The 14,802-nt window shown below is 44.3% G+C and overlaps 1 protein-coding gene across 2 annotated transcripts in view; it reads left to right on the plus strand.

The window, feature by feature from the left end:
• The window catches only part of kif5ab (kinesin family member 5A, b), a 77,966-nt gene extending 67,116 nt beyond the window's left edge, over positions 1 to 10,850 (plus strand). The window contains exons 24-28 of one of the 2 annotated variants that reach the window (XM_085354708.1): positions 118 to 334; positions 1,604 to 1,919; positions 6,423 to 6,484; positions 10,356 to 10,383; positions 10,751 to 10,850. In XM_085354708.1, coding sequence (XP_085210834.1) covers positions 118 to 334; positions 1,604 to 1,919; positions 6,423 to 6,484; positions 10,356 to 10,383; positions 10,751 to 10,850 — 723 coding nt within the window. The remainder of the gene's footprint in view (positions 1 to 117; positions 335 to 1,603; positions 1,920 to 6,422; positions 6,485 to 10,355; positions 10,384 to 10,750) is intronic. The other variant, XM_085354710.1, reaches the window with a different exon arrangement.
• The last annotated feature ends 3,952 nt before the right edge of the window (positions 10,851 to 14,802 follow it).

The following is a 14,802-nucleotide window of genomic DNA, read 5'->3' on the forward strand; positions in this document are numbered from 1 at the left end:
TGTGAGTGTGTGAGAGTGGAGGCCTGTAGCAAGAAAGTGCTTTGAATCATAGAAAATGTATAACTGTCTTTCTGTAGTTATAGCTTGTTTTTTGCACATGTCGGATTTGTGTTACAGCTGGTACGTGACAATGCAGATCTGCGCTGTGAGCTTCCAAAACTGGAGAAACGTCTTCGGTCTACAGCTGAGCGAGTTAAGGCGCTCGAGGGTGCGCTGAAGGAGGCAAAAGAAGGAGCCATGAAGGACCGCCATCGCTACCAACAGGAAGTGGAGCGAATCAAAGATGTGATGAGGGCCCGCGCTCCCTTCCGCCGACCCCATGCTGCGCTCATCGGTAACGTATACAAGTTGCTCACAGATTCAAAATAACAGCCGCAGTCTGCTAGAAATTACATGACAGTGCTGCATGTGTCATTTCTGTAAAAGCTTTGCGATTGCTTTAACACTGCAGTATCTTTTAATCTGTAGGTAGCTGTAAAATGCATCCAATCATTTAGTCTGCAGCAAATTCACAGCCACTGCATCGTTTCATAACAGTTCAGAGACACATATGAAAGCTGTTTCTCAGTAATTGGGCAGCACAGCACCTGAAAAACATTGAATTTAAATCAACCGATTCATCAGAACATGTCGGTTAATCCACTCAAATGTGGTAAATCTAAAAGTCAGTCTAATTTTCTTTTTATGATGTGATGTATAAGCCCCAAATTCAACAATAAAATAAGGAGGGAAAATGCATGCAAAGCCCATGCCACTTCCTTTGGCTGCACTGTAGGAAGGATATAGTATGTATATCCTCTCCAGCACTACATGTGTGATGTTGTACATGTAGACACCGTTGTGCGTTTCATCTCCCTCCCATCAGATCGCTTCCTTTGTAATGCAGCATGTGAGAAAAATCGTTCAGCATTGTGCAGCCATTCTTTTCACGTCCCTGTTGAGATTTTCCCACAAGCAGCATCCATTGTGTGCTTTGCCCTCTCTGCTCTACTCATCTGTTGTCTCCTTCCTACATTCCTCTTAACATATCACCACATTTTCACAACCTGCATGATCGAGCTGATGCCCTTTTCTTCCTCTTCCAATCTTGTTTCATATTCAGGAAGCAAACATGCATGTAACTGAATTCTCCTGCTGTGGAACGCACAGATATGCAAAGGACTGCTTACGTTGCACCGAAATGAGAAAAGAATTTACTTAAACAAAACAAAAAGCTGTCGAGAGAGTTTTTGCATGAAAGAATGTAACAGTTGGTGGAACATTGGGCTTCTAAGGATTTACGCGGTAGGCATATTCTCCTGAAAGAAATGCGAAACATTAGAATAACAGTGTAATTCAGTCTGATCACTAGCTTGCTACTTCAACTCAGATGCATGTGCTGCTGTAATGAGAAAATGAGCTATTGATTTAAATGAGCGCTTTCAGCATAATGATTTTCATTCGAGGATTAAAGCACAGCAAACAAGACTATCTGTGATATTTCGCTTTACATTAATATATTTTCAGTGTTGGGCTTTAAGCATCCTGTAGGGCAAATTAAATATGTCTGGCTTTAATGGATGAGTGAATCAATCAATACATTGTTCTCTGTTATCACTTACAGCCAAGCCTGTACGCCCTGGCCACTACCCAGTCTGCTCTCCCACCAACCCCTTCTTTATCCGAGGCTTCAGCGATCAGCCCATTGCCTTCTGCAACGCTGTTTTCCACAACAGGAACCAAGCAGCCCCTGCTGCTGCTGCTGCTGCTCCTGCTGCTACCTCTGCTCCTTCCTCTCCTATATCTGTTTCTGCTACTTCTCCCTCAACACCAGAGAGTGAGCCCAGGCTACCTGAGTCCAACTCCAATCAGAACAGCCCTGCCAAACACCTCGACTTCCAAAATAATGATGCACATGACAGCAATGTTCAAAACAATATGTGAGTAAAACAGCTGTTTTGGCGATTTTAGTCACTTTTTGTGGTTCTTACCATATTTCACCTTCTTGACTTTAATTAATAATCGGTATAATATAACTTTAACTAAGCCACACTTTCTGGCTCTCTCTGGTTTTATATGAGATCGTAATGAGGGGCAATACCTGTATGCCACTTAATGTTGTCTGGAACTTTCTTGAGTTTGCGTCAAGAGTGTTTACTAACCTTTTTATCTGACCCACAGACCAGTCAGACTTACAAAAAAGCTTCTTTCTCAATGTCTTTCATTTGAGTCATTTAGTGACTGATATCACCAGTTAATCCAATATGTTTACATAATAATTGGGTTTGTACTGTTAGCCTGCACTTTGTCCTTATTTTCTATTTTATTTATAATCTTTTAATCCATTAGGATTAACTCAGTGACTCAACCAATTCACTGGACAATTATATCCACGCTCTTTGGTTCTGTCCACCAGTTCAGAAGTTTTGGCGCGAGATATGTGAAGACTTATCGAAGTGTCTGAAATGTAACATTCCAACTTCCCCCTTAGTGTGTTTGTTGGGCAGCTTAGATAATGTCACTACAGAAAAGAATATCGCCCATATGGTTTTCACTGCCCTATGCATAGCCAAGAAAACAGTCCTCATGAACTGGAAAAATAAAAATAATCTTAATTCTAACCAATATAGAAATTATCTATTAGATTACATTAGTCTTGATACAGCCTCTGCCACCACATCAGATCAATTGCTCTGGGCTCCTTTGATCAGCTCCATCACCTAGTGGGGGTGGGGGGTCATAGTTTGGTCCCGCCTTCACTGTTGTGATTGGTGTGGGGGTAGGGACAGGCTTAGGGCGTCGGGGGGTTCCCCGGAGGCATCTTCCTTGGGGGGCTCAACCCGGGGTAGCGGTCATGTCCGGTTAGGGGCTCTGTTGGCTCTCCGGTGACTGTTTCCTCGCGGCTGCGTGCAGCGGGGCTAGGGGAGGGTCTGTGCTGACGGACGTGGGTTACTGACCTGGTAGCCTGGCTGCCCCTGGGTGGGTCCGGGATGGGCGTGAGGTTCTGGGGGCGCTCCGTCTCTGGGCTGGGACCCGGACCGGGCCTCGGGGGCTTGGGTCCTGGTTGGTGTGTTGCCGGGGTTGTGGGCGGGTGGGTGCATGGGGGCCCAGCCCTGGAGCAGGGTGCCGCCGGTGCGTCGAGCCACCTGGGGGGCTCTTCAACTGGTGGGGGAGATTGTCACATCTTGCAGGAGCTTTCCTCTCCTCAGGAGCTGCCTCTGCAGGAGGGGGAGATACAGGAGAGGTGGAGGAAGATCTCAGCCTGGGTGTTTATTGTCTTATGTAGTCTGGAAGATGAGTGGATGGTGGGGTGGGTGCAGTTTTCTCTGTGGTGGGGTTGGGTGGACTGTCCCGGGCTCTGTGGGGCCGGGCGGCGCTGCTGCACTGGGCCCGGTCTGGATGGGCCTGGGCCCCCTTTCCCTGGCGGGTCGCGGAGTATGGGGGTGCCTACTGGGGTCAGCGGGGGAGCTGGCCCCAGGGAGGGGTCACTTGCCCCTCCCTTCCTTCCCTCCCCATCTCCAGCTGCCTCCCTCTTCCCGCTCCACCACAACCACCCACACATGCAGGGCCTTGGAGTAGGGGTATGTCACCAGGGTGCAGAGGAGGCTACCCCCCCCTCTGTCCCCTTCTGGCTGCCTCTGCCTCAATTTTATCCCACAACTTAGACATTCACATTACTCACACTCTCATTACACATACATATAGGATCTTGGGGGTGGGCACGATACACGGAGTCCAAAGTACCATCAGGGTGTACACCCCACCCCTGGCATCGTTGCCCACCTCTCAATTTTAAATACACGTAGACATTGAGGGCTAGCAGGAGGGACCATGCGCTTACCTGCTGCTCTCTGGCAGGTAGCTCCAAGCCCTCCTGGGTTTTAAATGCACCTTAGAACACACATGCATCAACATTACAATGAGCGGGTGGAGGGAGGTTCGGAGTCTTCTCTCACCCCCGTTCTCTGCGACCTGCTGGAGCAGGGGGGCTAGGACTAGGAGGAGGAGTTGGCCGTCCGACTGCGGTCTGGAGTGTGGAGCCTTCCTGCTGCTGCGGAGTCGGGGCGGTCTGCCTCCCCCCACCGCAGGGAAAAGGGAAACACCACCTGGGTCTGGGTGCAGTTCCCCCCTCCAGGGGCGGGGGCACCTAGACCCGGTTTGTAGAGTACGCTTGGGGAGTGTGATCGTGTGTACAACGTCTCTTTATGTCTGTCTCCACGTTGGTTGAGTGTGGAGTAAGTGCATATGAGAGCATGAGGGTGGGAATGGATGTTTGTATCTGTGTGTGCCTGTATGTCTGTGTCTATATGTCAGGTTGGGTGTCAGGCGCCACCTCTCTGGGGACATCTCAGGCCCTCCAAGGTTTGGAGGCCTATCTCCCCCTACCACCACTTCCCCTGCCAGTGGCGGACCCCCTCAGACATCGGTGCGTTGGTGGTTCTTTGTGTCCGGGGATGGGCGTCCAGGTACACACCGGCTCACTCCTTGGCGGCCGCTTATCGGGGCCTGGAGCCTGGGGCTCGCTCGGGCCACTTCGGAGGTGGGGTGCCCCCGGCCTCTCGGCCTGGGGCTCGGTCACTCAGGCGCAGCTGGCTGCCGGCGGAGCTCACGGGCGCGTCACTGCAACTCCCCCTGGCTTCTGCTCCGCGGCTGCTGAGTGAGCCCTCATCTGGGACTCTCCTCAGCTCTTTCCGGGACAGTGGCGCAGCTGCCCCTCTGTTGGTCTTCCTTGGTCTCTTGTGTTCTGGGGGCCTCTGGATGTCTGGAGTTTTGATCTCCTCCATACCTGCTTCACGCCCTGGAGGACGGGGCTGTGGCCCCCCCACACCCTCTAGCAGATTATTACATGAAGGAACCTTTTAAAAAAACAAAAAACAAGCGCGTCCATGCTCACAGGTGTACACACGGGTGATCACACCCACAAACTACACCCTTTTTGGCTCCTACCTCAAAGCACACTGTGTTCTGTTGATCTTATGTGCTGCACAATAATGTTTAACATTTAGTATTTACTGTCATATTCCCATATATCATTGTGATGTTGTTTATTCTATTACTCTTGTTCTCTTCTGCTTGTTTTCTTTTTTCTTTCTCAGCAGGTGATCCAGGTGATTGATATATGCATTTTTTTTCTCTGCCCGTTCTGTTGGTTTTTGTCTTTTGCCCTTCTCCCCCGTCCCTCTTCTCAGCTGTTTCTCTTTCCCTCTTTCTTTCTCCCCTTCTTTCCCCCAGTCAAGTCTGTCCCGTATTCATTAAGTGAAAATAAAATAAACAATAAAAGGTGAATCAAATGGACCATTACGGCAAGGCTGGGATGGTCAGTTTGGTAAAGTAAATCCGTTGGGCATCTTTCTTTGCCTTTAGACAACAATTCTGATGCAAAAGAGCCAAACGGGACAGGCCAAAAAAAAAAAAAAAAAAAAAAAAAAAAAAGGATTAACTCAGTGAATTAGGTTGTTTGAATGGATTTGGTTATCCTTACTCCTGCCTAAACATTTCCAACATGTATTTGCCTTTTGAACATTATTTAGCTTTTTTAAATCTCTGCCTTATTCGTGTCTTTAACATAACTTGATTGATTGTAAAAGTTGAGCTGTTCTTCGTAGCCATAGTTGGCTTTCTTATTTATTTCATTATGGTTTCAACTGCTGTCTCCAGTCAAGGATGACGTTTGTCTCTTAGTTAGAGTGATGTGAAAACCCTTCACATTTTGATACATGCCAATACTATCAATGAGGTAAACAGTTTGAAAGTCAATTTTTGATATGACCACCGTTCCTCTTTGACAGAGCCTGAAACCTCTTAGGCAGCTTTCTTGTGATTTCTGTAAGTTGTCTTCAGGAATAGTTTGCCAGGCTTCTTGAGGAACATTCAAAGCCTTTCTTTGGATGTTTCTGCCTTTTGTTCCTTTTGCTGTTAAGGTGACCCACACTTCATTAATGTTGCTGTCCAGGCTCGGGGGGGCCAGTCAATGACTGATTTATTGGTTCATTGTGTGTTTTTCTCTCTTTTTTAAAATATCCATGTATGCTTTTTTTTTTATTTCAAATCACTGTCGCGCTGAAAAACAAAACTGACTGAAAACGGAGAAAAAGAGACTAATGTCCAAAAGAATATTGTTTGAAAGACTTTCAGACAAGCTGTGGACCTGTTGCTCAGGATAACTCGACCTGATATCATGTAACAGACACACTGGTGCATGCTTTGCCACGATACTTGGGCTAAGACCTTTGCACAGTACTACAAATGAGTTCTGTCTGTTGCTGTTCTAAATGCATATAGTCTGCACTCTGCTTGTGAAGCAGTCAAAAGTCTTCAAGTTCATAAAGTTTTCATGTTTACTTCAGCTGTTTCATGTAATGAAAAGTCTCGATTATAGCTCGAGATTTTAAAAGATAACTTTCACGTAATGTTGACACGTGCTTGTGTTTCTGCTGTTTCAGGCCTCCGGCTGAATCAGAAAGCCAAGCAGACAACGCTTCTGAAATACTCGATTCAGAAAACGGTGAGCCCTGTTCAGATAAAGCCTGTAAAAAGTAATGAGAATTTTTATAATCGCAATCAGCAGAGGTAAATGGATTTATTTTTATGACTGTTTTTTTTAAGTGATTGTCATTATGCCATCATATAAACCATTAGGTTTGAATGTTGCTTTACATACTCTTCCAGATTGCTGGCTGTTAAAGCAGTGATTGCCCTGCTGCTGTCATAAACCTTTCTTTTTGTTCATATTACGTTTGTGTAATGAAGTTGTAGTCAGTAGATTTAACTCTCACTCTGAGCCAGTGGGAAGTGAAGTCAGGGATTTCTTCTCCTTCTGCATAGAGTGATATTAGCAGGATACAGATGATCGTTTTTGTAAAACTTCAATGAAAAATGTGCAGTGAACTGCTCCCGCTGCTCGAGGTTTTTGTTTGAGGCAAAAGCTTTTTGTGTCTGTGGGTGTGTGTGAGTGTGCGCGCTTGTCTGCACCCGTCGGCGACAGACTCTGGAGGAGATGGATTAGGCTTGCTGTGTCATTACTCAGATAGAGACAGGTAACCGACAGACAGGCTGCGACGCCCACCTCAGCTTCTGACCCAGTGATGACAGTCGTTGAGTTGTGTAACAACACCACACCTCTTTGATTCTCAAGGAATATCAATAAAAGTCAGAAACGGGGTTTGTGCCAATAAATCAGTCTGCTGCTACAATATGAGCTTTTAATTAAATATCACAGATCACTACTGATTTTCACTACCTGTTTGAACCCTTAAAGGATTTAATCAGGCTTAGTTCAAGTCTGGTTTCCCATTATTATTTCTTCTGTCAACAATGCTGTGGAAGAAATGTCAATATTTTGCTCTTTTTGTCTGTAAATTTCTGATTTTTTTTTTCAGCTGCTTTTTATTCATTCAGATTTATTTCTTATTTTCCTTCATACTAGGCAAACGTCTACTGTAATTATCATGTAATCAGACTTTTGAAGCCATATTTCTTCTGGTTCATCACTACTTTTTACCGTTGTTATTCTCAGTGTCATGAATTTCAGTGAGTTATGAAGAAATGCACATCTCAAAGATCAGCATCCTCTTATTTCTTATTTATAGCATGTTTAAATTTAACATTCACAGTTACAGTGTCTACATGTGCAACATCACACATGACAGGATAAGGATTTTTATTAACTGTCACAATATTTTTTTCTACTTAAGGGATTAAACTGAACAGGCCTCATAATCCAGTCAAGCGTGAGGTCCCATGATTGCATCCATCTCATCAAATTGTGCACAAATTAAATAAAGTTGCTTCTGTGCATAAATTAAATAAAGTTGCTTCTGTGCATAACAATGGATAAATCCACAGAGGCTTGCTAAAAACTGAGAAGCAACTGAAGTGTCTTGTTATGTTTTGTCAATACGTTGTCATGCAGAAAGGCCAAGTGGATGTTTGGTGAAATGAATCTCTGTCACAGTAATTCAGGTAGAATGCCAGCCTCCGAGGGTTGAGTTAATAGAATCAGAATCAGAATCAGAAACTTTATTGTCATTGTCATGAGAACAACGAAATTAAGAATGGTCCCCGATCATTGCATCATCCCTAGCAATATCAAAATATAAATAAAACAATAAAATTCAATAAATAAAATAGATAGAATACTTAAAATACTAATAAGATATAACAGTAAAACATTCACATACATTCCCACACACATGCTTCAGACCGTGCATAGATTAACACAAGAGTGGCGTGATGGACATTTTTTTGTAGCATTCAGATGTGTTATTGCAGTTGGATAACAGCTGTGTTTGAGTCTATTAGTCCTTGCTCTGATTGCCCTGTACCGTCTGCCTGAGGGCAACAGTTCGAACAGGGAGTGGCCAGGATGTGAGGTGTCTTTTATGATGTTTTGGGCCTTTTTAAAACAGTGGGCGTTGTGTAGAACTTCCAGTGTGGGGAGAGGGCAGCCAGTGATCTTTTGGGCGGTGTTAATGATCCCTTGGAGTGCTTTCCTCTGAGCCCCTGTGCAGCTAGTGTACCAGATGCATATGCAGTAAGTTAGAACACTCTCAATGGTGGCTCTGTAGAAGGACACCAGCAGTCTCTGTGTGATGTTATTCCTCCTGAGAATTCTCAGGAAGTACAGTCTCTGTTGGGCCTTTTTCAGCAGCTCGGAGGTGTTCACACTCCAGGAAAGGTTCTCCTCTATATTGACTCCCAGGAAGCGGAAGCTTGCCACCCTTTCTACACAGTCCCCATTTATGAATAGTGGTTGGATCTCTGCCTTTTTCCTTCTGAAGTCTATTATGAGTTCTTTGGTTTTTGAAGTGTTGAGGAGGAGGTTATTGGCCTTACACCATGACGTCAGCTGCTCCACCTCGTCTCTGTACGTAGACTCGTCTCCCTTGGAAATGAGCCCCACCACTGTGGTGTCATCTGCAAATTTCACAAAGATGTTGCTGTGGTGGCGAGGAGTGCAGTCGTGTGTGTAGAGAGAGTAGAGCAGTGGACTGAGCACACAGCCCTGGGGTGAGCCAGTGCTGAGACTCAGGGCTGAGGATGTGTGATGGCCAACTCTGACTCTCTGTCTACGGCCCGAGAGGAAGCTATTGATCCACATGCAGGTGCTGTATGGAAGCCCCAGGTCTTGTAGCTTGGCCACCAGTTTGTGTGGAAGGATGGTGTTAAAAGCTGAGCAGTAATCCACGAAGAGCATCCGCACATAGCTACCATGCTCTTCCAGGTGAGTTAATGCAGCATGGAGTGCTGTGGCTACAGCGTCTTCCGTGGATCGGTTTGCTCTGTAGGCAAACTGGTGTGGATCCAGGCTGCGGGGCAGGGCTGCTGTGATGTGTCTGCGGACCAGCTTCTCAAAGCATTTCATTACCACTGGGGTGAGTGCCACCGGTCTGTAGTCATTCAGGCCGGTGATGTGGGGCTTCTTAGGCAAGGGGACTATGGTGGAGGACTTCAGGCAGAGTGGGACAGTCGCCTGTGCGAGGGATTTGTTGAAAATCCTGGTGAAGATCCCAGCCAGCTGTCCTGCACAATCCCTCAATATTCGACCTGGCACACCATCAGGACCCGCCGCCTTCCTCGGGTTAACAGCCTGCAGCATGCGCCTCACCTCGTGCTCTTCCAGGGTGAGGGTGGTGCTGCTATGGGTGGCGTGTTGAGTCGCTGCTGGGGCTGAATTCAGTTCATCAGGTTCTGCAGGATATAAAAATGATCCAGGAACCAGTATTAAAACCAGACCCAATTTCCCAAGAAAGTGTTGTTGGTTTTCTGCTAATAAAAGTCCTTGGGATGGTTGTACTTTAATGCAAGGACACCTTAGATGGGAAACACGAGGCACTTATGGTCAAATGGCAGTGTTTGCCACTGTTTATTGGTCATTCGTTCAAGCAACATTAAATGTGTTTATGTCCTGTAGAGATGTTACACAATGAAAACTCTTCAGGTGCAGGTGAAAGTTACAAAACCTATAAGTGACAGTCAGTATTTGTGTTACCATGGCATCAGTCTTTCTGGTAACTTTAATGTGTTAGTAGAAAATAACCTAATGACCCTGCCCGTAATCATTCCCTAAGCATGAAGCTTTGGGCAGCTAAACCTGTGCTGGTGCTGCTTTTCCATCCTTGCCTTACTGATGGGGTTACCAGATCAGTAAAGTGCTTGTAAAATGTGTTAGTCATTCAAATGTGAGATATTGGCGTCTAATACAATACATTATGCAGCTGCTTGTTCCAAGGCCGTCTAACTTCACTTTCACATTAGGCTGTTTTAATTGAACTTACGTGTCTGTTACAAACCCACTTTTCCTCCCTCACTTCACACGCCACCAACCTTGTCACTGTGCACCTGCCTGCCTCCTTATGCACTCTTTCTGTCCACAGGAAACACCACAGATATCAATGACAACAGGTAAGACCTGAGCACTCTTTTGAAATAACTGCAAAGCACCTGCTGGTGTCTGTCGCTGACTTACTGGAGGGTAGAAATATTGGTTGTAATTAGCTGTCTTTTAATTTCAGTGACTAATTAAGTTAATGCAGCTAGTAGCAGTAAATAATGGTAGAAGCATACATCACAAACTGTGCTGCCACATTTGTCTTGCACACACTGATCACACTTCTGTTCGTAGAATGAGGACTGTAAAAGCATTGATTTGACTCTTTCTGCCATTTCTTTCTGCATCACTGCTGCCCCCTTGTTGCTGTCACTGCTACTGCTGCTGCTGCTGCTGTGGATGATGCTGCAACGACATGTGGTTCTGCTCTATCTGTCTTAGCATGTGTCTGAATGTGAATTCTGTATCCAGAACTGATGTGTGTGACAATCAGGACCCAGCTAAACTCTACAGTCTGCAGCCAGAGGCTTCAGCCAGCTAATAGTCCTGAGCAGGTAAGAAAGCAGAATGGGGAAGCTATTTATGGAGAAGATACACTATTAACAATTCATAACCATTCAAATTGGTCATTATTTATAATGGTTATGAATTCTGGTTGTAGGAGTACGCTGTGAATTTCTCGCCAAGAGCCCCAACAGACTAGAATCAGCACTGACAGATTTGGTAGTAGGATGCATAGAAGCGTGTTAGATAATGCCCGAGAATGGACATTTTCCTCAGTTCATCGTGCTGTAGTAAAATGCGATTACAATTGATGTATTGGGTCATGAGGTCTTATGAATCAGCACTATTTCTTTAAGGCTGCTTGGCTTCAGCTCTTTGGTGCTTTGTGGGCAGCTGTAACAATGTGAGAAACCTGGGTGAGTTTTTATTTTAAGAGTGTGAGACACTTTGCACAAAAATACCTAACAGACATGATCTGTATGCACCTTCCTTTAAAAATACTTCCTTTAAAAATACTTCACTGTTGACAGTGAATTGACCTTATTTAGGAATGCATATTTAATTTAAACTGCAATCATGTTAAGACTAATAATGTCCAATATGCTATATATTCCTCCACTCTAAGTAATGCAATGAAGATGAGGGGACGTTATTCTAACTTTTCAAGTCCTTTCAGCTGGAGTAAAGTTTGCAAGCGAGTAAATACAAGTCTTCCACAAAGCTGCTGAATTTTATGTGCTGTTAAATCTAAATCGTGCCCCAGAGTACACTGTGCAGTTCTCAAATAAAAGTAACTCCTTAGTAAAGACACCAGGTATAAAATGACTCGAGACATGTTCCTTCTGGCATTGATGGCATGACTCACTGGCTGCTGTCTCCTGTTTTCTGCAATCCTTTGCTTTCACCATTTCTCTCAAATGTATCTGTCGCTCTTATTCACTATTTCTGTCTATGTCTGTCTCTCTCTCTCCAGGCAGACGTTTTTTCTGAGGCCTCTGTAAATCTGCATGCAGCTGATCACTGTCCTCCCAGACTCCCCTTCCTCTCGCATCCTCCTCACCTGCTGTAAACAGACCTCCTGTGTCTTTTTTAGGCACCCTGCTTGTTTTCTTCGATCCTTTCTTGTTTCTGTATTATGACTTGTGGGGTGTAACAGTTTGACAAGCACTGCATCTCAAATGCCTGACCTGGCAACCTACACCTGTGATGCTGCTGCACCCCCTCCCCCATGACTTGAAATATGAAGGGACCACAAATAGAAAGGTGGGGAAGAGAAAGTGCCGTGTGGTAGGTTTCCACTAGGTTGTGCTGTTTGTCTCAGTGAAAGACTCAGTGAGGGATGTCGGCATTGAGCATTATGATTATTATTAGAACTATCATCAGTGTCATTGATAAACATATGGAAAATCTAAAAGACAAAAAATACTAACAACATGAAAACAGTTTGATCCTTGTGATCACTTTTCTGATATTTATACTTTTCACTGCATGTTGATTTTCAATGTTGGTTGTCAGCATTTTTCAAAAAATATGTATTAAAGAGGAAGAACACTAGTGAAGCAACAATAAACATGTTAAAGTCCCAAAACCAGAATAGAAGATAAGCATCGAGATGTGTGCGCTGTTAGTACCAAATCTCATTAGAAGAACAAAAGCCAACAATGCTCCAAGCTGTCTATCAGAAATCTGTGACCTCCGCAGCCTGTCTGTGGCTCTCAGTAAACAGTCAAAAACAGGTCGTGCCTATATTGTGTCATTTTTCAAAGTGAGTTTCAAAGTAATTCCCCCAAAATGTTTGAGGACTGCTCTTTTTAGCAAATGTTAGTCAGTGTACTTGTTAAGGACTATGTTCAGTCATGGATATAAACACATTTGGTGCTCCGGTGAGCATTTACCGCAGCAGGATGATGTATGCAGGACTTACTAAAAATACTCCACGGTTCATAGTGATCAGGAAAAATGTTAGAAAAGTGTGAGAGTGTGGCTCAGTGATGAGTTTTTGCACAGCACATGAGAAAAAGATATGAGTATTCTTAATAAATCTACCGACGCCAGCAAACTACACTCACTGGCCACTTTATTAGATATACCTGTTCAACTGCTCATTAAATTAATGCAATGAAACATCGAGGCAGTTCTTCAGGCAAAAGTGGACCTAACAAAGTGTCCCTTGAGTTTAAAATACTCATATACACATATACTGTGGATGATAGTTGGCCAGGGCTTAATATAGACAATAAACGTATGAGACTCCATAAGACTCTTTAAGGCACAAGTTTGTGCTTTATCAGCCTCAGAGGACACATTGTAGCAAGTTTTAGCTGTGAGCAGAAAGCAAAGACAAAAGCAAATGAAGACAGATTGTTTTGTAAAGACTCATCGTGTAGTTGTAAAGGCAACTTTACGCTGTAAATTATCCCTTAAAACTGCCTGTCAGGGATTGTGCGTGAAATATTTAGTCACTGTCATGTTATGCAAGAGCATGGCAGAGTGGAAAAAGTGTGTAGCAACTATTTTTATACTAGCTGGAAAGAAATATATTATTTATTGTTTGCTCTACTTCAAATATTTACTGGCTATTTATCTCTAATTTATAACGGTTTTCGAGTGAAGCATTATCATTTTGTTTTGATGTGCAACTGTATTATTTTTATAGTCCCTGTAGGGAATCATAAAGATTTGAGATTTCTGCAGTTTTGTGTGAGAGCCGCCGTTCCAAGAAACGTTTAACAAAATGACTAATCTTACGGTTCTTTGCTGAACCACCTCAGAGTGAAACCAAAGCCCCGACTGTAGTGAGTCACTTAAATAGGATCTTATTCTGTGTGAGCTCTAAGCTCTGCTGGAGACATGAAGCAAGGGTTACTCCAGGTTATCAAGAGCTGATACAATCCTGTCTTATCCTGCTGACTCACACACACACATGCGCACATGGATGTAGCACCTCATCAGCCAGTGAGATATTTGACCTTTGACCCCTAAGTACAGATAATGTATCAGTCCTGTAATGATTGGGTGTAGTCTGAGTTCACTCGCACACTGACCGTCAGTAGCTCCTCGCCACCCGTCACATTCACTCTGTGCACCTCCTGATCAGACAGTCAGGATGGAAGGGTCAAGGGTGACAGTGGACATTGAGCTTTGCGTGTTTGTGTGCAGATAAAAGCTGTCTCTCATTAGCAGAGTTTTGCACCTGCTTCTAACCAAAATGGACCAGTAATGTGTATCAAAGCAGTCTACAGGTTAGTGTGCATGAACAACATATTTGTCTTTAAGTGGACGAAGGAAGCACACACAGCACACTTCCTGTGCTGTGTGGTTGCTCAGATACGTCTACTTCACCCTGTAATAGTGTTTTTCTACAATGTTATAACAAACATAGACTGTATATAAAAGATGGACATAGTCACCACATCACCCAGTGGTTTGTAAAGTTCTGCCATGAAGTCTTGAACTGAGCTTGTTGGCCTTCTCTGTGTTTTTGCTCGTAGTCTGGTTTCAAGAGTTGATGCCCCTGCTCTAAAGTATCCCCAGCTTTCTCTTTCTTTTTGATTCTAATCAGAACTATAATTGATAAAATGAACAACATATCGTATTTGATAAGAACTGAAGTGTGAGAGTTAAGAGTTATCAATAAGAGTTATCAGGAAAGTGTTTACTGAGGTAATGGAGGGAGGGAACTGAGGGTCGCTTTCACATCAGAGTGTATAGACCTCTACATAATGTGACATTTTATTGAACCCTGAGGAGTCAGACAGACTGCAGGTTTGATCCACTCCGGCTTCACTTTTCAGACTCTGCAGCTATGTCCTCCTTTCATATTCAGTATATGATGAAAAACATAAGGATTTATCTACGTGATATGGTTTAGTACCATTACCTAACCTGCTTATGCTTTAATGGGTCAGGCGGGTGGGGTGTGGTGCTAAGGTTACCAGTCAACACACAGAGACGGGCTCACATCCACACCTTTAGACAATTAGGTCACC

Source organism: Diplotaxodon limnothrissa, linkage group LG5, assembly GCF_057381915.1.
Source record: "Diplotaxodon limnothrissa isolate DT_005_m linkage group LG5, D_limnothrissa_male_GT1.1, whole genome shotgun sequence".
Taxonomy (NCBI): Eukaryota; Metazoa; Chordata; class Actinopteri; order Cichliformes; family Cichlidae; genus Diplotaxodon; species Diplotaxodon limnothrissa.